This window comes from Mesitornis unicolor, unplaced genomic scaffold, assembly GCF_000695765.1.
Source record: "Mesitornis unicolor isolate BGI_N332 unplaced genomic scaffold, ASM69576v1 scaffold15429, whole genome shotgun sequence".
Lineage (NCBI taxonomy): Eukaryota > Metazoa > Chordata > Aves > Mesitornithiformes > Mesitornithidae > Mesitornis > Mesitornis unicolor.
Window position 1 is genome coordinate 9,166 of NW_010209379.1, and position 22,693 is coordinate 31,858.

Sequence of the window (22,693 nt, forward strand, 5' to 3'; positions counted from 1 at the left end):
GTGCCGGAGCGTGGGGTGGTGCCAGGCGCCCGCGGCCTTCGAGAAAGCTCTGGCGGGGCCGGCGTCCCCCATCCCCGGGCCTCCGCCCCGCCGCGGGTTCCTGCCGCCTCGCAGCGCCGTGTGCCTGGACCCTGCTGCCGCTGTCGGAAGGGCGCTGGGAAGGCGATGTGTTTTGGGAGCGCTTGCAGGTGGTGGGCAACGAAATTCGGCCGGGCTATATTAGATGGAGCTGTTGGGAAGTGTTCCCCTCGGTCTGTGCCTGCCTGGGCTCATTATGCCCGCAGGAAAAGGACCTGTGCTGATGTTGTAGACTGGCACCGTATTTTCTCTGTATCACCTTCCCATGAATCCATTTTTATCACATTTAACGTTAACACAGTGTAGATTTTGGTGGTAGTCAAGGACTGTGCCTGGTAAAACAAGCTTTGTTTGAAAAAGTGGACAGAAAGCAACCAGGGCTTTTTTTTTTGTTGTTGCAACAGAAAACAAAAAGAAGAAAATTTTTGGTTGCTGCTACTTAATAGAAAGTGCAGTTAGTAACTCGGAAAGCCCTCTATTTTTGTTTCCTGAATCTTTCTAAAAGACAGAGAGTGGCCTATGTCAAGAGCGGGGAAACAAAGTAGCTTAGATGCTGTTGCTCTAATAAATTCAAGGCCAGAATAGCAGCTTTTACAAAACAAGGCAGCAGCTGGTGTTGCAAGATGTTTTGTATTTGTATCATGTGTTTTGCATTTAGAGAGTAAATACTGCTGGAGAGCACCTTTCTCTTATGGGCCACGCAGTACATCTTACCCTGCTCTTTAAGACACTTTCTGGGGCATCCCTCGTTTGTTTTTTTTTTAAGGCTTCCAAACTGAAGCCAGGCTGATCAGCTTCTCAACACAAATATGTCATGAATCATTCTGCTTCTTACTTTTCAAATTGCACATGTTTGTGGAACTGAGTTAAATGATTTTTGTGGAATGCAGAGTTGTGAGTAAAGAAGCATGCACAAAAACATGTGTACAAAACCCTTGCCTCTCTCCAGTCTGCTGTTGTTTATTTTCTATTTCCCAGTGGCGTGACACTGACTTTTGGAAGATTTAAGAGATGCAAACTGTATTGAAAATAGAGTCAGTGTGCAGATTTTCTGTTCAGAAATTTAATGTGCCTACTGAACTGTCTACTTGAGAAGTACACAGTAGTTCTTTTCTCACTGTTGTTGGGTAAAGTTTAGATTCTGTTTAAACTTTAAATGAAATACCAAATCTAAATTAACCAAGAACTTTTATGGACTCAGTAGATTATTGCTGCTTTTGATGAACAATGACTAGCTCATCCCTTTCTTTTCTGTTAACCTAATTCTGAGCAGAATATTTTTCTTCTTAGCATTATTCAGGATTAGAAGAAGCTGTCTATAGGAACATCCAGGCATGCAAAGAACTTGCTCAAACCACCCGTACAGCTTATGGACCAAATGGTAAATAAATCCTAAAATCATTGTAGTGTTTTTGGGCAAAATGTTATGTTTGAAGGCTAAACTTACCTCCACAAAGAAGCAACTGATTGTTTCTTGAGGAAACACATTGGACTTGCTCTAGAACTCTCAATATGGTCTTTTTTGCTGTAGAGATCAGACTTTGTTTGATCAACTTTTAAGTTATGCGCAATGAACTTGCATTTGCCAGGTTACTGTGTCCTCTGTGCCGTCTTACTGCTATATGAATGACCTACAAAAAGTAAAGGGAAGATAGCAACTTGGTAGATAGTCATAATGAACATAATTGTACCATGTCTGGTCAGGTATACCAAAACCAACAGTTGTTCTCCAGTATCAATTCATTAAAAGCTGTAGTAATATTTCTGAAGAGAGAACTGCTTGTTCAGAAATTATTGGTTTCTTCTTAATGTAACACACTTGTAAGTGTTATTTCACAAAAATCTTTTAGGTTCTTAAGTTATCAATAGGGCTAATGTTTTGATATGTAAGATCTACCTGAGAGTTGTGAAACAGTATCTTTGTACAAAGTAATCTTTGCCTAATGGATTATTTTTTTTAAATTCTTTTTTTCCTCCATTAGGAATGAACAAAATGGTTATCAATCATCTGGAGAAGCTTTTTGTTACAAATGATGCTGCTACTATCTTGAGAGAGCTAGAGGTAAGTTTTCTTGCCTCAGAAAATGTCAGTTGTAAACTAGCGTTTCTGTTCATGGGCTGCTGTGGTTCTGAATGTTAATAAGGCAGTATGTGTCACTGCCAGATGATTTACATATGTCATTTTGTAAATCCTTTACATTTTTCATTGGATTTGAGTAAAGTCAATAGGCTGTTTCCACAGTGAGGAATAGAACTCTTTGTAAAGCAGCATTCAGTAGTTGCAGGAGGTGCTTAATAGTTGTGTACTTTTTCCCCCCAAACCAGTGCAGATTTAGAAGAAAGTATATCTGACAATACAGCATTTGGGAAACTCTGAATGAAATAGCTGTTCTGTTAATCTGTGGGGGTTTGTTTTCCTATTTTGTGCATTGTTAGTATCTTTAGATGCAGTTTGAAATAAGAGAGCATGTAGTAGATGCACAGAAAAACCTAGAGTTGTAGTCTACGTGGGATGTTAGTAACTAAGATATGTAACTTCTTTTAAAGGTCCAGCATCCTGCTGCAAAAATGCTTGTGATGGCTTCCCACATGCAAGAGCAAGAAGTTGGAGATGGAACAAACTTTGTCCTTGTTTTTGCTGGAGTTCTTCTGGAGTTAGCAGAAGACCTTCTGAGGATGGGGTTATCTGTCTCAGAGGCAAGTTACATTATTATAACAATTCACGTAGCTTGAATTCAGATTGCTGTTGGTCAGTATTCTTGGGCCATAAAAATACTGTGAATCATCTGCTTCTGAACTAATTTTTTAGATCGAGACGAATGAGTAAGAACAGTGTGTGTTTTGCTGCTTGTAATTGCTGGCTTCACTTGCATTTGTTAATGTTTCATGGCCTTTGGAAAAGGAGGTAAAAGCAATATAAGTGCATAGTGAAATGATGTAGTGAATATTTATTGTTTTCTGCACAGGTGATTGAAGGATATGAAAAGGCTTGCAAGAAAGCCCTAGAAATTCTTCCAGACTTGGTGTGCTGTTCTGCAAAGAACCTTCGAGATGTTGAAGAAGTGGCATCTTTGTTGCATACTGCAGTGATGAGCAAACAATATGGCAATGAACAGTTTTTGGCAAAGCTTATTGCTCAGGCCTGTGGTAAGTGGACAAGAGCAGATGTGTGTATGCATCAAAAAACTGAATAGGTTTGCTTATGATCACTACTAATGTCTTCATGTAAGGTAAAATGCATGGTTAGTTTTACCAGACTGAATTGGATGGAATGCTTTAGTCTCTGAAATCAGTATAACCTTCTTACTCATGGTGAACTCTTTGTTGGCAGTGTGGCTCAGAAAAGGTCTGTGTTTTCTACTAAATGTTTATAGAGATAGCTTTCTAGTTTTTTTAAAGCAGAAACCCATTTTTCTTCCTCTTTTTATTGTTAGGAAGATGTATTACACTTCAGATAAGCTTTTAATTCTCTCAGCCACAGAACAATGAAAGCAAGACTGTAGCTATGGTGCTTTCTTAGTTTAGATTTCTAAGAAAAACTTTCATGTCTAGTTCAAGTGTTTTCTCAAAATGTTCTGGGTCAGACTTCACTCTTGAATGTACAGGTGTAAATGGCTATTGAAACTTAATTTAACTTGAATGAGCATTCTGAATAGAAGTTGCTTTCTGACTACTGCATTGTAAAAACAAAATTTCTGTTTCTCTTGATGCAGGTTATTAGCAGACTGTAATTGCCTTAAATTCAGGCAGACATCTCAAACCATTGATTTGTAGTACTTCGGAAAACTCCAGGTGTTAGAGTGTCATTATTCTGCTTTATTTGTTAAGCAATACAAATTCATTCTTCTTTTTTTTTTTTCCCAAACAGTTTCTATTCTTCCTGATTCTGGTCATTTCAACGTTGATAATATCAGAGTGTGCAAAATTGTGGTAAGTTGGAAGTAGCTATCTTTACTGTATTATTAAGGTAAACAGTTTAAAGAAAGTTAATTTTTAGTCTTTAAACTTTGAAAGTGTCTTTTCCATTCTAATCTGTATTATATTGTGGCATGCATAAGGTTTGGAAATTAGTCAGTACATTCCTTGTTCAGTTCTCAGTAGCAGCTTTCAGAAACAAAAATCATTAATATTGAAAGCTTCCACTAAATCAGATACACGAACTTAATTATATATGGGGTTGTTGATTGCCTATCTGTTGTAGAAGCAGTCATAAGATTAGGCTAAGATGCAGGGTAGTGGAAACATAGCTATCTCATCTTGCTTTTCTTTTTGTCAATGGGACATGAGGCCTCAGTGTGGTATATAGGGTTGGAACAAGTTTATGTCTACTATTAATTTCCTCCAGTGTTTTTCCCCCCCCAGCTTATAAATACCTAACAAGTTGAGCACAAAAAATGAATGTCACAGGCCTTAACCTGGGCCACCAACTGATCTTAAAATGGGAACCTATAAGACAATGCTTGATGTTGCTAAATCAGCTTAAATCTTATTTCTTTGTGCTGTAATGAAAACTTACACGCATTTGCATACAGCAACCTAAGGACTACTTCCCAGAATGGATAGTGAAGCTTTCTGACAATAAATGATCAATAATATGACTTTTCCTCATTCTGTTTCTTTCCTTTCAGGGTGCTGGTATCTCTGCTTCCTCGGTACTGCATGGCATGGTTTTTAAAAAAGAAACTGAAGGAGATGTTACTTCTGTCAAAGATGCAAAAATAGCTGTGTATTCCTGCCCTTTTGATGGTATGATAACTGAAACTAAGGTATGTAGAAGCTCAAAATAAGTTATATATCTATTTATGCTCATGTGCTCCTGTTTTTAGAGTTAACTTTAAATATTCTTGACACTTGTTGATTGAGATATTTTTGTTAATATTGAGTTCATTAGTTTAAATAAGTTCATAGAAAATATCTGAACCTAATTTTGCCTTACAGGGCTGTTGGGGTTGGGCATGGTGGTGTTGGTTTTTTTGGGTTGTTTGAGCCAAACTGTGTGCTAGGATGTTTGGATGTCAAGGTTGTCGATAGGGTTGCCCCTTTTTTGAGTTGTTTTACCCCATTGCCTGGGAAGGGTGGCAGTATTATAAAGCAGGATGTCTTGGGGTTTGTGGATAGGTTGGGAGACAAAATGGCTTGTCAAAATCTTTCAGGCATGTAGTTAATGCTGAATTGGTAACAGTGTATGTGTTTTAATAGGGCACCGTACTTATAAAGAATGCTGAAGAACTGATGAATTTCAGTAAGGGAGAAGAAAATCTGATGGATTTGCAAGTCAAGGCTATTGCTGATAGTGGTGCAAATGTAGTAGTAACAGGTGGCAAAGTGGCAGACATGGCGCTTCATTATGCCAACAAATACAATCTCATGATAGTCAGGTAAGTCCTAGAAGAGCATAAAAACTTTTGAAATGCACTTGCTATATTGTCTCTTGCCTGTCAAACGGATTAGAAACTAAATATTGCAAACACTTCTGTTTTCTAGTGGATCAAGACCTGAGCTGCAATTTAGTTGTTTCATAGCTTATGTTTCTTGATAGTATTTCACTTCTATATAACGGCTAATTGAGGAGTAACTTGTGTATATGGTACTGTTATTCTGGTTTACGTTCCTCTATAGCACAACTGAAATCAAGAACATAAAAATTTGTGGATCTAGTAAAAAAGGATGTAGCCTCAAAGGCCTTTAAGACTTTACCATAATGGTTCTTCCTGGCTACAGTCCTCATGTGATGCTTTAGTAATGATGAAATCTGCCTCTCTGCATCACTAATGTATTGATGAGCTGATACTTAATACTTTTCTGAGGTTTTTGTAGGCCGTAAATCTTTTAATCTGTAGATAAAGCATGTTTGTACATCCTTAAAACACATTCTGCGAACCATAAAATCAAATTGTTAGCAGCAAATCTTGGATCTCACACAAATAAGCGGTCATTTGTTGAAAGCTGTAACTTTGTTGATGGTGCCCCAAGAAGTTTGAACTTCTGGAAATGGAGCATGATACTGTAATCTCTTGCCTAACAAAGAACAATTACTTCAGAGGTGTTGTAAAGATCAATTTAAATCTTATGTACTGGAAGATGAAGTTTGATCATTTCTATGCATTTGAACTACTTACACATTTTTTTAGATTCTTCGAAAATAGCCTTACTATAGTAGTATAGTCTTAGTGTAATAGTCATAGTATCCCTGAAAACAGATAATTATAACTTGAAAAACTAAATGAGTAGACTTTATAACTTGATGCAGTAAATTTTGATAGAAGTCATTAGTTTACAAAATGCTGTTAAGAGAATACTTAGTTGTATGTGTTAACTTTTGTTCTGGACACTTGTTATTAGAAAAATTGGTTTTGTTTTTAAAGGTTGAACTCAAAGTGGGATCTGAGAAGAGTGTGCAAAACCGTTGGTGCAACAGCTCTACCCAGACTGGTATGGACTTTTCAGATGAGGAGGAGAAATAAGAGAACTGATGAGCAGGTTCCCTCTTTACTCTTGTTTTTCTTTTCAGACTCCTCCTACTCTAGAAGAAATGGGTCGCTGCGATAGTGTATATTTATCAGAGGTTGGAGATACCCAAGTGGTTGTGTTTAAGCATGGTATGTATCTTCTGTAGCACAACTGAAATTAAGAACATAATTTGTGGATCTAGTAAAAAAGGATGTAGCCTCAAAGGCCTGTAAGACTTTAGGTACTAATGGTACTGTTCTAGAAGTATGATGTTCATATGTGTTTTACATCTAACAGACTTAATTCTGTAATGTAACATGCATGTCTGTCTAAACAGAAAAGGAGGATAGTGCCATTTCTACTATACTCATTCGTGGATCTACAGACAATCTCATGGATGACATAGAGAGAGCAGTGGATGATGGTGTAAATACTTTCAAAGTACTCACAAGGGTAAGTAACTAGAACACTACAGTTATCAAGACTGAGTTATGGATCAGTTTGAGGCAAGACTTGTGCTTGCTTTGTGTTCCATTTGCTACAAAGGCTGTAGCAGATGTTTATGTTATTGGCTTTGGAGCCTTCCTAGAGCGTAGAAAAAGCTGGGTAGTAGTGAGGTGTAGAGGGCTGTGTAGAGAAGATTACTGCTGACATTTTTGTGAACACGGTGTACACAAATGATGGTGCTCAGCCTGTACTGCACTCAGTTTTCCAGTAATTTTCCAGCGAGGTGAGTTTTTGAAGATAGATTATTTCTACCGCTTTCTAATGGCAGTCAGCTCTTTGTCAACTGTTTCCCTAAAAGTTTTGTAATTTTTCTTGGAAGCTGGTCACTGAAGAAAAGCTAGGTAGCTTTGTCACTGGGAATCCAGAGGAACTGACTGGTTGCGAACTGTCTAGTTTATTGATGACAAGACACACTTCCTCCACATGCCACAGATATGCTTTATAGATGGAAGAACTTAGTTCTGAGGTTTTTCTGAGCAGCTTTTGTGGATTTGAATATTAATTTTTCCCTTTTTTTAATGCAAAAGGGAATGTGTGTGTATTTACTTGGAAGGTGGCATGCAAAAAACTGTTTAACTTTTGATTGACATTTAATGTTTGGTACATACCAACACATGCACATTGATTTACAGTACAGAAACAGCCATAGACTCTGCATTCATTATTGTCTCCAGGAGTTGTCTTCTGATTTAGGATGGTTGTGTTTCTGTTTAAAAGGCTGGGGCTTAATTCATTTAACTGAACGTTGGCTTGCCAAAAGCTCTACAAAATGCTGAATTTAAAACAAAACAAAACTCCAGCTACAACACCTTGTGATACCTGTTGACATATTAAACTTAGTTTACAGTAGATTGGTTTACTGCATGATATTTCCCAGCAAGTTAATGGAAAAAGATGAGGAAATCTAGGAATTCTATTAGTAAACCAAGAGTTGAAATTACTTTTCAAAAAGAAATGAATAAGCAAAAAAGTACCAAAAAACTTCAGATGCAAAACTTACTGCATCGTTATTTTCCTTCTTACTAAAGAAGCTATTTTTCTTCAAAGACATTTGGAATGAATGAGTAAATTCTGATAAATTTCTCTTACAGTGCATGTTTGTTTTGAAGCAGATTCTTAATAAGCCTGTGGGATAAAGTTCTGTTGCATTCTTAATAGAGTATATAAATTCTAAAAAGTGAAAATTAATATGATGCGATAAGCAAAACTTTGTATTTTGCGATGGTCTGTTCACAGGATAAACGTCTTGTGCCTGGAGGTGGTGCAACAGAGATTGAATTAGCCAAGCAGATCACGTCTTACGGAGAGGTACAGCAAATGAGCTTTTTGACTTTCTAGTTTTATATATACACATACTATATATGTACTTAAATACATAGGTGATTTACAAAAATATATACATATTATTTTATTAAAAATGTGTATTAAGAGATATAAATCAGTAAAAAATGGGGAAAAATACCTCCGTATCATACAGCTTTTGAAATGCTGACGTGGTTTTCAATTTCACTTCAGACTTGTCCTGGGCTCGACCAGTATGCAATCAAGAAGTTTGCTGAGGCATTTGAAGCCATTCCTCGAGCACTGGCAGAAAACTCTGGAGTAAAGGCTAATGAGGTCATCTCCAAACTTTATGCTGTGCATCAGGAAGGGAACAAAAATGTTGGATTTGACATTGAGGTAAATTTATAGTCTCTCACGTTACTTGGTGCTGTGCAGTACAGGGTTATATTTAAACGGACTTCTATCACTATGAAGTACAATTTAATTTAAACCACTGAAGCTCTAAGTTGCACAGTCTAGAAGAATAACTCAGGAACTTAATAGTGAAGTGTTTTTGTTTTATCAGCAAGCAGTTAAATTCAATGTAATACAGCGACATTGTGACACAGGCAAAGCGAGGTGCTGAACTAATGTCATGAAGAATAAGTCCTTACTTGTTTTCCTGCTAGTGGATTAGGAATGAAGGTTTCCTGAAAGGAGATGAGATCAGAAAAGTGATAATTTGTTCTAAATCTGTAACCTTGAAAACCCGATAACTTGCTGGGTAGATGCCTAAGAAAGTTTTGAATAATGCTTTTCCCCCCTGTCTGATAGGCTGAAGCTGCTGCTGTGAAGGATATGTTGGAAGCCGGTGTATTAGACACATACCTTGGAAAATCCTGGGGTATCAAGCTAGCTACAAATGCAGCAGTAACTGTCCTCAGGGTAGATCAGGTAAGCTTACAAGTAGTTTGGGTGCTGAACTGTAACCTTTAACTCAGTGTGCAGAACACTACTGCAAAATACGTGAATCTTCTGGGAATGCAAGGCATAAAAATATGATACATGGAAAAAGTGCTTTGTTTATTTCTGAAAGCCAGGAAGTAGGTAGTTCAAGAGCTGCTTATATGGAATGTTGCTGCTTCCACAGGGGCGCTATTAGTGAATTGGTTTTTTTAAGATTTGACAGTTGATACTCGTATCCAGAAAGCTACCCTAACTTTTATAGGAACAATATTTAACACAAGAAACCTCTCATACATTGTTTTTACATGAAAATCCAACTTCTAGGAAAAACAGCGATTATAATCTTAATGACAAAAATCTTTATATATGTTGTGGAACTTTAGCGAAAATGTATTTGCATGTAAAATTTCTGTAGATTATTATGGCAAAACCAGCAGGTGGTCCAAAAGTCCCTAAGCAACAAGGACATTGGGATAAGGATGACTGGAAAGATGAGCCTGAAAAATAGTATGCAGTAAGCTCTGTTTCTCTAACAGAGGTATCTGTGTGTGAGAGCATGCATGGGTATATTGACAAGCACATGGCAGATACCTTTCCTTAGGGGACGTAACACTGCTGTCTTATGTGTGCCGATTGCTGCATCTAGTGTTTGTGCCTTTGGGAACTAATTTTACTCCTGAGATTGTACTTTCATTGAAGGGATGACAAGTGCAGTTTTAGCTTTACCTTACTTGTCACTGGAGCAAGTGCAGAAAATGAGCCTTTAACTTGGACCAGTGTATATTATGCTTTTGAAGTGTGATGTTTAGGCTCAATAGTTCAGAGCAATAGCTTTGATAATTCTTCTGCTTTCTGTAGTGTGCATCCTGTAAACCAGTCACTCTTTAGCCTGTTTAAGCACTCACTTTCTGTAGACTAACTGAAGTCTCAATTTGCATGCAAAAATGAGGTAAAAGCCCTTTGTTTGTGTATCGGGGCTTATCTGCTGCCATTCTCAAGAAAAAAATAGCTTTCTTTGAGTATTTCAATTAGATGGATAATAATACTCACTGGTTTAGGTCCAGAGCAGGGAAACTGCATGAATTTAGTGAATGTTGACAGTAAGCATCATATGGCTGTAAGAAGGAGTGGGGTAAGAGTCTGATGGTAACCTTGTGTCATCTTCTGCTTCCCTGTTATCTTGAAGATCATTATGGCAAAACCAGCTGGTGGCCCTAAACCTCCATCAGGGAAGAAAGACTGGGATGAAGACCAAAATGATTGAATGATTTAACTGTACTTCTGAAGTGACATGATTTATATGAGTTTTTTAATATTCCAGTTGGAGCCTGTCATGATGTTTTGCTCTGTTGCCTTTAAGTTATAAACTGTGTCCAACGGAGTGCAGAACTTCAAACACTTCAATAAATGTAGTCACGGTTAAAATGTTAACTGTCGTTTTATTTGGACTTGGTGTAACATGGTTGTTCCCAATAGGTGAACATGCAGACATGGGTGTGGGGGGCTGACCTTGGCTGGCTGCCCAATGCCCCTTCCTCACCAGGACAGAGGCAGGGCATAAGCTGAAAAAGCTCCTGGGTTGAGGTAAAGACAGGGCAGTCACCAATTACTGTTAGAGGCAGAACAAACTTAACATATGAAAAATAAATTTAAAAATAGGGTTGGAGAGTGACAAGCAAGAACAAAACCCAAAACATCTTCCTATTCACCTCCCCTTCTTTCTAGGCTCAGCTGTATTCCTTCATATCTGATTCCTCTTGCCTCCTCAGTGGTGCAGGGGATGGGGAATGGGGGTTATGGTCAGTCCATAACAACTCCACTCTCCAGCTGCTTCCTGTGCATACAGGGCACAGTCCTTTGTGAGCTGCATTAGCACAGGGCTCCTCTGTATAGGTTATAGTCCAGCATGAGCAACTGCTCCTGTGTGGTCTTCCATGGGCTGTGGTTTCTGGCAGGAAAACCTGCCCCAGGCTGGGCTTCTCACCACAGACTGTAGCTTCCTTCAAGACACAGCTACCTGCTTTGGCCTGGGGCTCTTCACAGCTGCAGTGTGGAAGTCCAGCATGGTCCTTGCCCCAAGCTTCACAGGGACCAGCTGCTCCAGTGTGGTCTTTCCACAGGCTGCGGGGGATCCCTGCTTGAGTGCCTGGAGCTCCTCCTCTCACCTGAGTGCTGGTAGGGCTGTTTCTCACACTTTTCTCCTCACTGCAGGGTCTTGTTTTGCCCTTCCTCACACAGGTTTACTCTGAGGTGCCACCATTGTGACTGAGGGGCTCTGCTGTGCCTGCAGCGTGTCTCTGGTAGCCAGCTGTGTCCAGTATTAGACATGCCCAGACTCAGAGGTCACAGCTGCAGCCTACCCCACCAGCTTGACACCTGTACCTTGTACAGTGGGTAAGGGAGACTGACTGCTCATGAGGCTGCTGTGGGGAGCATGTAGCTTCAGGAAAGCATCATCTACAATTTTTGCAGCCCTTTGTGCTCTTAATTGTGCTCCTTCTCCAATTTTTAAGTGTAAAAAGTCAAACAAGTATTGAAATCATTAAGTATGGCAGCAGATCTGTGGTCCATGCCTACATTCATTTCTGCTACATGCATCTGTTTCTTCCTCGCCCTTCAAGAATCTCCACTCTCTCAAAATGGGAGCTGACAGCAGTGAACTTCATCTCATTCTAATGGCCTTAAAAATAAATGCTGAGTGGCAAGCGCGAGTATGATGCAGGGTGCTGGAATCTTTCAGCTGAAGCCCACTGTCAAGATTCTTCTTGGAAAGTAAGCAGCTTGTGTGTCTCAGAGTAGCTTGAAAGGAGAACTGTGCTTGAAATTCAAGCCACTTCAATAATTAATCCTTTTATTACTTTTGCCAGTGCTGCTCTAGTTCCCAGCCAGAAGGGAGTGGAAGGCTAAATCAAGTCTGGAACTATCTTATGCCTAAATAAGGCTGCCATACTAATGCTCACTTTATAGTCCATTGCTGGTATGGCTGAAAAATAAACTTGGCAAGTTTTTGGAAGGATTGGCATACTGCTATCATCAGCTGCACAAGTGCTGCTGCTGCTGACTGTAAGGGTAACACGAACACACAGGACTGCCCATTTTCTTAGTAAGGTTCTAATGAAAAAATGCACTGAATGTAAGCAGCTGCTGCTCTAGCATAGAGGAGCCAAGATTTTATTTATGTAAAACCCAACATGAAGCCTAGCCTACAGAGAACTTTAACAAGTCACTGCAGGATCAGTTTTTTTTTACCCCTCCAGTGCAGAAAGGGGGTCTTGCCAACATACCAGCATAAGGTTCCCATGCAAAAGAATTCCTCAAGTTTGCAAACTAAGGGCTTCTCTATTGGACATAAACCAAAGGTGGAAAGAGCTGATGTTGAATTTGTCTCAGCTCTAACATGAGTAGGAAGAAACAGCTTCTTAGGCTTGGAACCCAGTTCTAAAATGCACATGGAACAGATGATAGCCAAGATAACTATAGTTCAAAATTACACCTGGTCCCTTTAAAGTGAAAGTACTGCTAAGATGCATAATAGAACTTGCAGGAAACAAAGTTGCAGTTATTTGCCTGTGCCAACACTCAGTAGAAACTCAAAGCTGCAATTTTTAAAAAACTTTTATTTATGAAAACATTGGAAAAAGTATAAGTTAAACACGTGTCAGTATGTCTAAGAAGCATAAAGTATATTCCTGCAGTTGGATACAGTAGCTCCAGCATGTTAACAGTATGACTTGCAAGTCTCTGCCTTCTTTCAGACCACTTGAAGAGGGCTGCATGTACAAGAAAGCTTCTCAGATGAGTTACAGCAGTCGCTCATAGAACAGGAGATAGGCTTGCGAGCTTAGCACTTTTGATGCAGACACGGCTTGCACATGGGAATCACTGATGTGGAACCACTGTCCTTTTACTGGTTCAGTTTCTAAAGCTGCACAGGGAAGAATTAAGGAGTAAGTTATTACAAAGAATTGAAGCAATCAATCCTGTTACTGTTCTGCAGTAAGAAACAAATTTGTAAAATATTTCTAATTATTTACCTTGAGGAGACTGTCCTCGAAGGACAAGATCAGAGAGATGGTTGTTCATACTTCTCATTTTAGCGTAAGCAATGTAGTGCCCAGACTTCATTGTTCCACTATGTTCAACAACTCCATAGAGAGAGTACAGCAGTTTGGTATTCCCTTCAGCCACATTCTATTAAAAGCAAAAGTTTGCATATGTCAGTCAGGTACTGGGTTTTAAACAGGGTTAGAATGTAAACTCTTCACTTTTTGCTTTGATTTGTTTGCTGATGAAAGGGAAGCTGGTCATGGAAGACTGATGGAAGCACTACAGGTATGATCAGGGGAAGCAGACTGACTCAAGTACCAGTTGCACTTCCAAGTTATCCTGTATTACCACACAAAATACCAAGTTTGACAAGCGTTCTACAAAGATTCTGCTAAGCAGCTTGACTGTGAAAGCACATTAGAACACAGCAAAGGAGAATCTGATTGTTTTCCCACTTACTTTACATCTAGCTGTACAGAAAGGAGCCAAGTCTATAACTTCTGGAAATTTGATATGCCTGTTAACCTTCCGTAGATTAAATCCAGCCTTGAACAGACAAAGTAGAAGAAAACCCCATAATGTTAAAATGTAGCATATGTTAAAACCATACTTAGTTTTACATTAAAGAAAACTGGGAAAAATCAACTTTTTTTTTTCCTCCAATGCCTAAGGTTTTCCAGCATTACCTCCTTGCCCCTACATGCTGCACTGGAGCACAAGTTAAGATGGCTCCTCAACTCACTTTTTCAGCCATTTAATGGTAGCAAAAGTGGAAAAAGACTCAGCTCTAATGTACTGCTGTAACTATGAGGACATCTCTTGCTCCGCAGATACTGTAGTGTGCCTGAGGATCTAACATTGTATCGTCAAAACTGATGTAAATTCTACTCCCACCTTACTCAAATAATCTTCCAGTATCAAATTGGAAAAAAAAAAAAAGAAGACACATTATTTCCTTAATTATGTTACAGTCTCTTGGAATTGGCTACATTTTCTCTGTGAAATTGTTTCATCTAAAGTCACCTCCTTTAATCTTCAAGTATTTCAACCAAAATACTTAACAGCTTTAAATTTAGAAGAGTCAATACTGTTTTTCATAACCGTTCCGTTCCTCTTTCTTTCTTAAAAAGCTAAAGCCTTAAGTTAAAAATTCTCCTACAACTTGGAAAAATGGTAAGGCACTTCACTTCAGTGTCTGTAAGCAAGACTTAAGTTGCAATGCTTTCCATTCATCCTTTTTTTTCCCCCCTCCTCAATAAGGCTTAGACTCCTCTCTTTTCCAATTCTACTGACCTGTTTGTTAAATTCATTTAGTAAGGGATTGCATTTTATCTGTACTGAAATGTAAGAGTCAATGAACTGTAGCAGCAGGAAATAATTAATGCTAAGATACTGCTTAATACAGTAAGGAATAACAATAGTGAAGGAATATATTGCAAATAAAATCACAAACCAGTCTTTTCCAGATAACTAATGGAATATTCTTTCAGGAAAACACACCCCAACTCCTCAAAGCCCACAAAAACTACCACTGTGCACCAAAGCCTTCCAAACCTTGGCGGGGGGAAGCCAAAAAAAGCCAAACCAAAACAGGCTTGTGTGAAATTAAAATATGCTAATGTTATTTCTAAGTCAAGCTAGTACTATGTGCTTATATGCATATTAAACTGATACTATAGACAAATGCATTTTTGCAACATCAGCTTGCTACTTACCTGCTGAAACCTCTTTAAGTGAAGAGTTAAAATTGGAGGAGCAAGAGAGATTAGCATCTGTTTTATGGCGTTAGTATAAATGTACTTCTTTTCACCTGCAGAAAAGAAAAACCACCAATGATAAACTTTACAGTAAGAATTTGTTTATTTTCACTATTTAGACTGTTATAATGTCATCTACAACAGCAGATGAGAAACTGAACATTCCCCTTTTCAACATCATGTTAAATGATGAACTGTACAACAGCTGCAACCTTGCAGATCCCTTATCTCAAAAGTAACGGCTCGCACCATGTCTGAGCAGCGTCAGCACAAGCAGCATGAATTCTTGCTTGCTCTCCACAACACTCATAATCAGAAAGTGCATGTGGCTTTTATTGGCCTTTTCAGCAAACACCAACATGATTTCCCTATGACCATCACAGCAGAATTTTCACATTTGAGGAAAGACGAGAAAAGTCACTTGCGAAACAGCTACTCCCTACATTCAACCACATAATGAATTTTTATATTAAAATGCCCTTTCTCTCCCCTCAGACCCACTCCTCTTTGCTCACTCTTCCTTTTCCAGACCTGCATCATTCTGTACCCAGTCTTGTGAGCCTACTATTCTGCTCAATTAAGAACTTGGATTAATCTGTGTGAAAGAGGTTCTCACAACCTAGCCACTGAGGTTGAACTAGTAAAGTTGTACCAATAACACTTTAGGGACATTCTCCCCATTACCCACCCAAGCAGCAGATAGGGACATATTTAAAGTTTTCTTTTAAAAGGTAAGTTGTCATACTTTTTGTGGTGTTCTTTGGTCCATAGTGTCTTTGTGTACATACATCACAGAGTAGTTTATTGGTCTCAGTAAGCTTTTCATTACGGGTAAACTGATACAAACAGTGATAGATGGAACCTTCTTCTGGGTTCAGATCTTCCCTGTTTGCAAGAGTACAAAATGCTGTTTCTGGATCTTCAGTCGATACTTCACACGTCTTGATGGGAAGAGTTTGAAGGTCATCTAAGGTACTCGGATCAGATTCAGCATTGGCACCCAAGTGTAGTTTTGATAAGTCAGTAGTGAGCTCTTCCTCATCTTCATTTTCATCATCCTCATCTTTCAAAGACAGGCTGTCAAGGCCATTGACAAAATTCATAGAAGAATCTAAGCCTTCCATAGGGAGATCCACAGGAGACTCATTTTCTACACACTCTCGTTCTGGCTTTCCTGTATCTTCATGCATGCTCTGAACTTCTGTATGATTTTCTGGTATATTAAAGTCTTTTTCAGTTAAGCAGTGATCTTTGCAATCCTTTGACATTTCCTCTTCTTGCTTCATATCAGAAGTTTCAGAGTTAATTTCTGCCTCTGATTCTTGGTTATACTCGACATCTTTTTCTGACTGTTCAGTTGCACAGATATCTGTCAAGTGAATCACCTTTCCTTGAAGTTTTTGCTGGCGGCGCTGGCTCTGCAAATTGGAATACATAATATACAAGAATACAAAAATCAGAGCAAGTTTAAATTAAATATTTAGTATTTCTTACTATTTGTTTATCAAAATTTTTGTAACATGCCATAGATTGAAAGGGTGGTAGGGGGAGAATAATCTATGACTTAGTGATCAGAGGTGATCAACTCAACCAATACTGAATTTATCCTCACTCAGATATAGTTCCCGCTGCTCCTTGTTACACAGCATCTTCAAAATAGAACTAGTGATTCCCTTCATATCTTTCCAATCCTTTCTTTTGTCTGTACTCTATAAATATAGTTTCGTGAATATTCTTGTAATTGATGACTGGAGAACAGCTGTCTGATACAAATCAATGCTACTTCAGACAAGGCGACATAAATTCCGCATTCCTTTGGATATTAGTTTATTCCTAGCACAGCAACTCTTAACAAAACATTAACTCCTTAATAGCAAACACATAGATACAGTTGGTCTTTTCAGTTGTGCATTTGAATGGGGAGAAATTCTAAGCTGTCTCCTCCTTCACCTAAACCGAGGAGGCAAAACCAATTTGTTTTACCAGAATTTGCAAGTACTTCATTAATATAAGTGAAATACTTATCAAAACCAACCTTGGCTTGTTTTTTGGCCTGTTTCTTTGCTTTTTTCTGAAGGTGCTTACTTGAACCAGGAGGCTCATCTCTCTGCTTAAGATAACAGTCATTGTTTTTATCGTCTTCATCTTCAGATTCCTTTTCTTTGTTTTTTTTAACATTTCTCTCACTTGCAATTTTTACTTTCTACAAAAAAAACCCAAAAAGCCACAAAACAACCACAGAAGTAGAGATGTTACTGTCCTGAATAACAAAACAGTATTCCCAAGAAAACCGTAGAGATGCTGAGTTTTCAGTTCAAGATGTAACATTTTAGTGACTACAACATACAACTAACTCATTTATGCCACCCTAATGTTTACAAAAGGTGTCTCACTCCAGAGGGAGTCCCTGTGAAACAGTGACTTGTAGAATGAAACACTATGAAAAAGTAAGGCTCTCAAAGGCCAAATTCTGAACCTGTAAACAGGCAACATTACCTTTGGCTCTAACAGATGTACATCTCATTAAATGCACTGAAAAGTAACACTTTGCACAGGCAGAGATTTTTCAGTTCAACTGCCTGCCACAGAATTTGTTTGCTTCTGCTAAAATGAAATTTGTTGCAGATGTATGATCCCCTTGGCTTAGGGGACTTCATTTCAATATTTACACATTAGCTTTTGTATGAGCAGTAATACACTACAAATCTGAAATATTACATATATAGATGATCAATACGAAACACAAAGCAAATGAAGTATTTTGAGTGTCTAGAGATTGATCAAAGAAGTACTCACATACTATACTACCAGTGTTTCTTAACGTTATTTACAATAGCAAAGATGAATTGGGAAACACTGTTCTTTGCAATTCAGTCTTCTTTAATAGCATGACAACACTGGAACATACTAGATTGCCTAAGCCAATCTCTACATGAGAAACATGAACTGGCAATGCAGCAAGATCACCAACAGACTATCTGTGATTTTCCAGAGAATTTGTGAGCCACAACTTACAGGAATGACTCTCCTGAAAATCCTAATTCATTATCTTTCTCGGCAGATTTATAATTTTAACTTTCAAAAGAGACATTTAGAAAGATGTATAAACTAATTCCCTAATGACTATATAATAAAGGTGTTTTCATATAAGCAATCAACAACTAAGCCAAAAAGCAAGCACATACAATTTCTTACCTGATCATCTAGTACGGGAAGTGACAAATCAAGGAAAGACTCATGGACCAAGGACACCTTTAAATGAACATTCAAGGGATCAATTTAATTTTGTTTGGAAGTAGCTGGCTTTCCGTCAGTAGGCTTACTTGTATGTAGCCTTGTTTGCAGTTTCAGTGTATACTTTCACTTGTGCATACAAACATGAAACACAGCTAACCCATCTCCAGAAACAGCTATCCATGACCAAAATCTTGCAATCACACTGCCACAGAAATAAGCAAGAAATACTTTTACAAATTTCAGTTTTCTAGTGGCCTAGAATCTGAGAACACAACTTAGGGCCCATGAGACTGATACATGTGATCTGTCATAACATTTGTCTAGTCCACTCACCTTAATTATTACCTTAATACCCTTAATTACTTTGTTCTCAGGATGCATTATGCCAATAGTGCCTTAACTATTCTCCTGGCAATCCAACAGTCATTCCAGTATGGGAAAGGGAAAGACCCAATCATCTGATGAAGAAGGAAAGGGCCCCTGGCAGCATACTGCTGGTGGCAGAACATTCATTCACACTACAATTTGTACCACTGAAAGGTGTTCACTAGGAATCAGAGAATGAATTCTTCTGTCAGAGGCAGCTTATTGCTGCTGACCTCTTTTTCTACAAGGCTTCTGAAAGGAAGCAAAAGATTGGTTTTATAACATAAGGGAAGAAAGATTCCAGAAACACTATGCCCCTCTTGAAAAGCATGCAGCTAGTCAACCCTTAGAAGTGTTATTAACTGAAGCAAACTTCTCCCATTTCACTTATTTCTACATATAGTTACTTTGGGGTCTCCTGCAGGTTACATAAAATTATATTCTAGGCTATTCAAAGCAGGCAGTTTACTTACGGTTCTGCATTCCTCACACATAATCGTACTGGTTAATTCTCCACCAAAGATTCGATCTACAAAACTTTGTATTCCCTTTTTCTTTTCATATTCTGAGAATTGACAAAGTATACAGTGAGTTAATAATATTACATATAATTTACTGGCAACCAATTTAGTTATGTCATACCAAATTAAAATATATATATATAGCATGCAAGATGTATGATGGAACATGCTGGCCTGTTCTAGTTTCCTCAGGAAGTACAGTAATATTCTTTAATTAAGATTCTTTCATATATCAAAGGAATGGAGGTGAAAAGACATTTGCAGAAGACAGCTTGACTGAACCAACACCTTTACCACTTTCTCAACTCAAATTTCCCTGTTTTCTCAGAAGTACCACATCCTAGTAAGAGTTCCTGTTTTCTCTTGGGACTTAACTCAAACAACTGCCTGAGCCTAAAAAACAAGTATGGGTCCCCCACAAACAAAAACGATTTCCTCAAACTATATTTTCAGTGCAGCTCAGTCTGGATTTAAACATACTCTTCAACTTCTAACTTAAGTCATGTTGAAAAATTTGGAAGTTCTTCTGCTTACTCTTCAGGTTTTTTTGTACCACTGTTAAGTAACAGTGGACTATTAGGACTGAATAAATCACCACATTCATGTGCTAATATTTTAATTTCTTACATAATATTTGAATGATTGAACATTACCCAAACATATTATAATGTATAATGTCCATAGAATCAACTCTCTGTTACACTGTTAAAAAGGAAACGCCACTAAGTTCAGTAAGATATTAAAATAGACTAAAACTCTTGAGCCTCATATTCTAGATACACACATATTCAAGAGATGGCTTAAAGTTGTACAATTAAGCATGTATATTTTAGTTGATACTACTGGGTTTACTTTGTGTACTTGAATGAAACAAAACATTTTAAATTATCACAACATCAGTAACATATGTTTTACCTTTAATTTTCTTTTTAAGTTCTTCTTCATTTTGTTTGTTACAGTCAGTCAGCGCCTTCAGTATTCCAACACTTATTTGCTGAAATTTTCAAAACAAATACACATTGTAAAATTTCCTAAACTAATTTGGTTAAATAGGTCATTTTACAAAATGTTTCAGATGGAGGAAGAAGTTTAATCTTTACCAGTTAGGCAAATCAATACAAGCAAGACAAATGCCTGTAGAGGCCACAATATAGTTCCCACAGATAACAAAAAAAAAAACCAATCAACCAACCAACCAAGAAACAAGCTTGCAACTATAATGTTGCAATTAGTATGTAAGAAAATCAGTCTAAGGCCTTTCCCCAAATCAAAACAGGCAAAAACCCCCCAAAACCAACAAAAACAAGCAAAACAAGAAGTTTCCATAAGTGAACTTTCGGGCATTTCAGAAATTAAGATAAAAGGACACTCTTTAGCATGATTACACATAGTCCAAATGACTCCTGTAGAAGTTTTGGACAAGTCATCTATTTCTTAAGGACAACAGATGTTTTTTATAGAATTGTTGAATTAACCAAAGACCTTTAGAGCAAGCAAAATTGAACCTTTCTACTTGATTGTATTAAAAGAACATGGAGAATAATCAGTACAGTGCTTTCCAAAAAGGCAGAAAAATCATTAGCTTAGAAACCTAAACAATGTGTGCCGTATATGTAAAAGAGATAGGCCACAACATTCTCTCTTTGAGTAGTTTTGTTAAAAACAGTAATACCCATGGTTGGTCCTTCACAACCACACTGCTTGGAGGCTGCCCGGTTCTACAGCTCTGTTGCTAATTTGCTTCAAGTGCGTGCTATGGGCAGCACAAACCACTCTATGGAGGTTGCCTTATCTCAGAAAAATACCATTCTTTCTCCCTTAAGCAGAGGATAGAAAGTCTTGGTCCGGGGTATGAAGAAGAAAGGTAAGCACAACTATGAAATCAGCACTCACTTGGATTTCTTCTGCTCTCATTCCATCAAGTAAGTAACGGAGCAATTCATGACTGTCTTGCTGCTGATAACCTTTAAATCGTATTGCTCTGTTAAATGAAACAATAATTGTAAAGTATAACTGAATAGACAAAGTAAAAAAATCATACCAGACACTAAAGGACAAAGTCTCAAGCCTATATGTATATAAACGCAACAAGTGTCTACATGTGAGCAACAAGTGTCTACATGTGGTGTTTCCTAAAAATATGAAGGTAGCTAATCAGTGTGTCACTGAGTATCTTTAATTTTACTTCTGTTCATTTGTATTTTGATCTTTATTCTCTTCTTTCAAAATTTGTTACATAGTATACAAATTTTATATGCTGTGATGTGAGAAAAGGGAGAAAACTGACCTGCTTAAACAACTAATACTTTTTTTCCATACTCACTGTGACATGCAATTGTACAGATACTCACTTTTTACAAACCTGAGCAAAAAGTTCCTTAGGAGTGACTACCCCTCTTTTTGTCTCTTGCATTTCTGTCAGGAACTGATACATGGCTAATGTCAAAGGACCTGGCTGATCTAGTTTTATCAGCTGAGGTTCCTGTTTAAACAAAAGCAACAAAGTTGTTTTGCCTTAATTTGATGACAGATCCTTCTGGAGTAAGTTTACCTTTATGTGAATACTTCAGTTCTTGAAAACATTATTATAAAATAGAATACACAAAATTCCAAAATAGCAGTAAGTTAACCTAACACAAACAATCATCACATGCTTTGTCATCACATGATACCAAAACACTGGGCTAAGAATCATTAATTATTTATTGCTTAGCTGAAATGTGGATTTCTTGCTTTTATTAGGAATAAAATACAATTTCTTAAAATGCACAACCATTCTTTCCTATAAAAACCCCTAACTGTAATGACAGGTGCATTATTGAAGTTAGTGCTGCAGACATCCTCTAGTTTCCTATTTCGTATTTAGACAAGTGACACTATAGCAAAAGTAACATTTTCATCCTTTAAATAACTTAATCATAATATTAGTACTCCTCTGATGACAATTAAGTATTGAGTTGCTGCTTTTTCACTTTGAACGAGACCTCCATTGACTTCAGAAGCAGCTTTGTGGATACCAAGAGTGAGGTTCCCACTGATTTTACATCTTAATCTTAATAGTATTTAGCTGAAACAGCTTTATAATCCAGGGATGAGTATTGCTTGTTTCTTTAACAGATTGGAAGGGTGGGGAGAAACACGACAGAGGTCAGAGCAAATGTATTATATACCATGCATAACTCAGGTGACTCGATCTTAACTGTTGTGCCAGGCATTTTAGCTTCTTTAAGCAGCTCCCTCAGGACTGGAGTTTGTGATAAATTCTGTAGAACATAAAAGAAAGGAAAAAGACTGGTAAGGGGAACAAGAGGACGGGCAGCTGAGTTCCACTGGTCATGAAATTTGTAGCAACCAGATTAGCAGCAATGTATTTTTCCCAAAAACAGAACTGGAGTGGGCACTACCACTACACTCTGCAGTGTTTAACAGGTAAAGGTACAGTCCATACAGCTAACAGGACTTTCAAGTGTCGTGTGTCCCCCCCCTCCCTCCCCCATATAT

General features: G+C 37.9%; 2 protein-coding genes across 3 annotated transcripts in view; one reads left to right on the forward strand and one right to left on the reverse strand.

Moving 5' to 3' along the window:
• CCT8 (chaperonin containing TCP1, subunit 8 (theta)) overlaps positions 1–10,689 on the forward strand; it is a 10,979-nt gene extending 290 nt beyond the window's left edge. The window contains exons 2-15 of one of the 2 annotated variants that reach the window (XM_010192867.1): positions 1,369–1,459; positions 2,061–2,140; positions 2,626–2,775; positions 3,045–3,225; positions 3,947–4,008; positions 4,707–4,844; positions 5,278–5,456; positions 6,444–6,510; positions 6,590–6,677; positions 6,866–6,981; positions 8,272–8,343; positions 8,551–8,715; positions 9,133–9,252; positions 10,451–10,689. In XM_010192867.1, the coding sequence (XP_010191169.1) occupies positions 1,369–1,459; positions 2,061–2,140; positions 2,626–2,775; positions 3,045–3,225; positions 3,947–4,008; positions 4,707–4,844; positions 5,278–5,456; positions 6,444–6,510; positions 6,590–6,677; positions 6,866–6,981; positions 8,272–8,343; positions 8,551–8,715; positions 9,133–9,252; positions 10,451–10,528 (1,587 nt within the window). In that variant the 3' untranslated portion in view covers positions 10,529–10,689. Of the gene's footprint in view, positions 1–1,368; positions 1,460–2,060; positions 2,141–2,625; positions 2,776–3,044; positions 3,226–3,946; positions 4,009–4,706; positions 4,845–5,277; positions 5,457–6,443; positions 6,511–6,589; positions 6,678–6,865; positions 6,982–8,271; positions 8,344–8,550; positions 8,716–9,132; positions 9,253–10,450 lie in introns of those variants that run through there. The other variant, XM_010192868.1, reaches the window with a different exon arrangement.
• A 2,375-nt stretch (positions 10,690–13,064) lies between these two features.
• On the reverse strand, positions 13,065–22,483 carry USP16 (ubiquitin specific peptidase 16; the record flags this gene model as incomplete). Its single annotated transcript, XM_010192869.1, has 12 exons — positions 13,065–13,189; positions 13,299–13,455; positions 13,771–13,857; positions 15,027–15,121; positions 15,814–16,486; positions 17,104–17,271; positions 18,264–18,320; positions 19,145–19,236; positions 20,108–20,186; positions 21,086–21,173; positions 21,544–21,674; positions 22,363–22,483. Coding segments are annotated over 12 exons (1,873 nt in total), but the record flags the coding sequence as incomplete, so codon positions are not given.
• Positions 22,484–22,693: the final 210 nt, after the last annotated feature.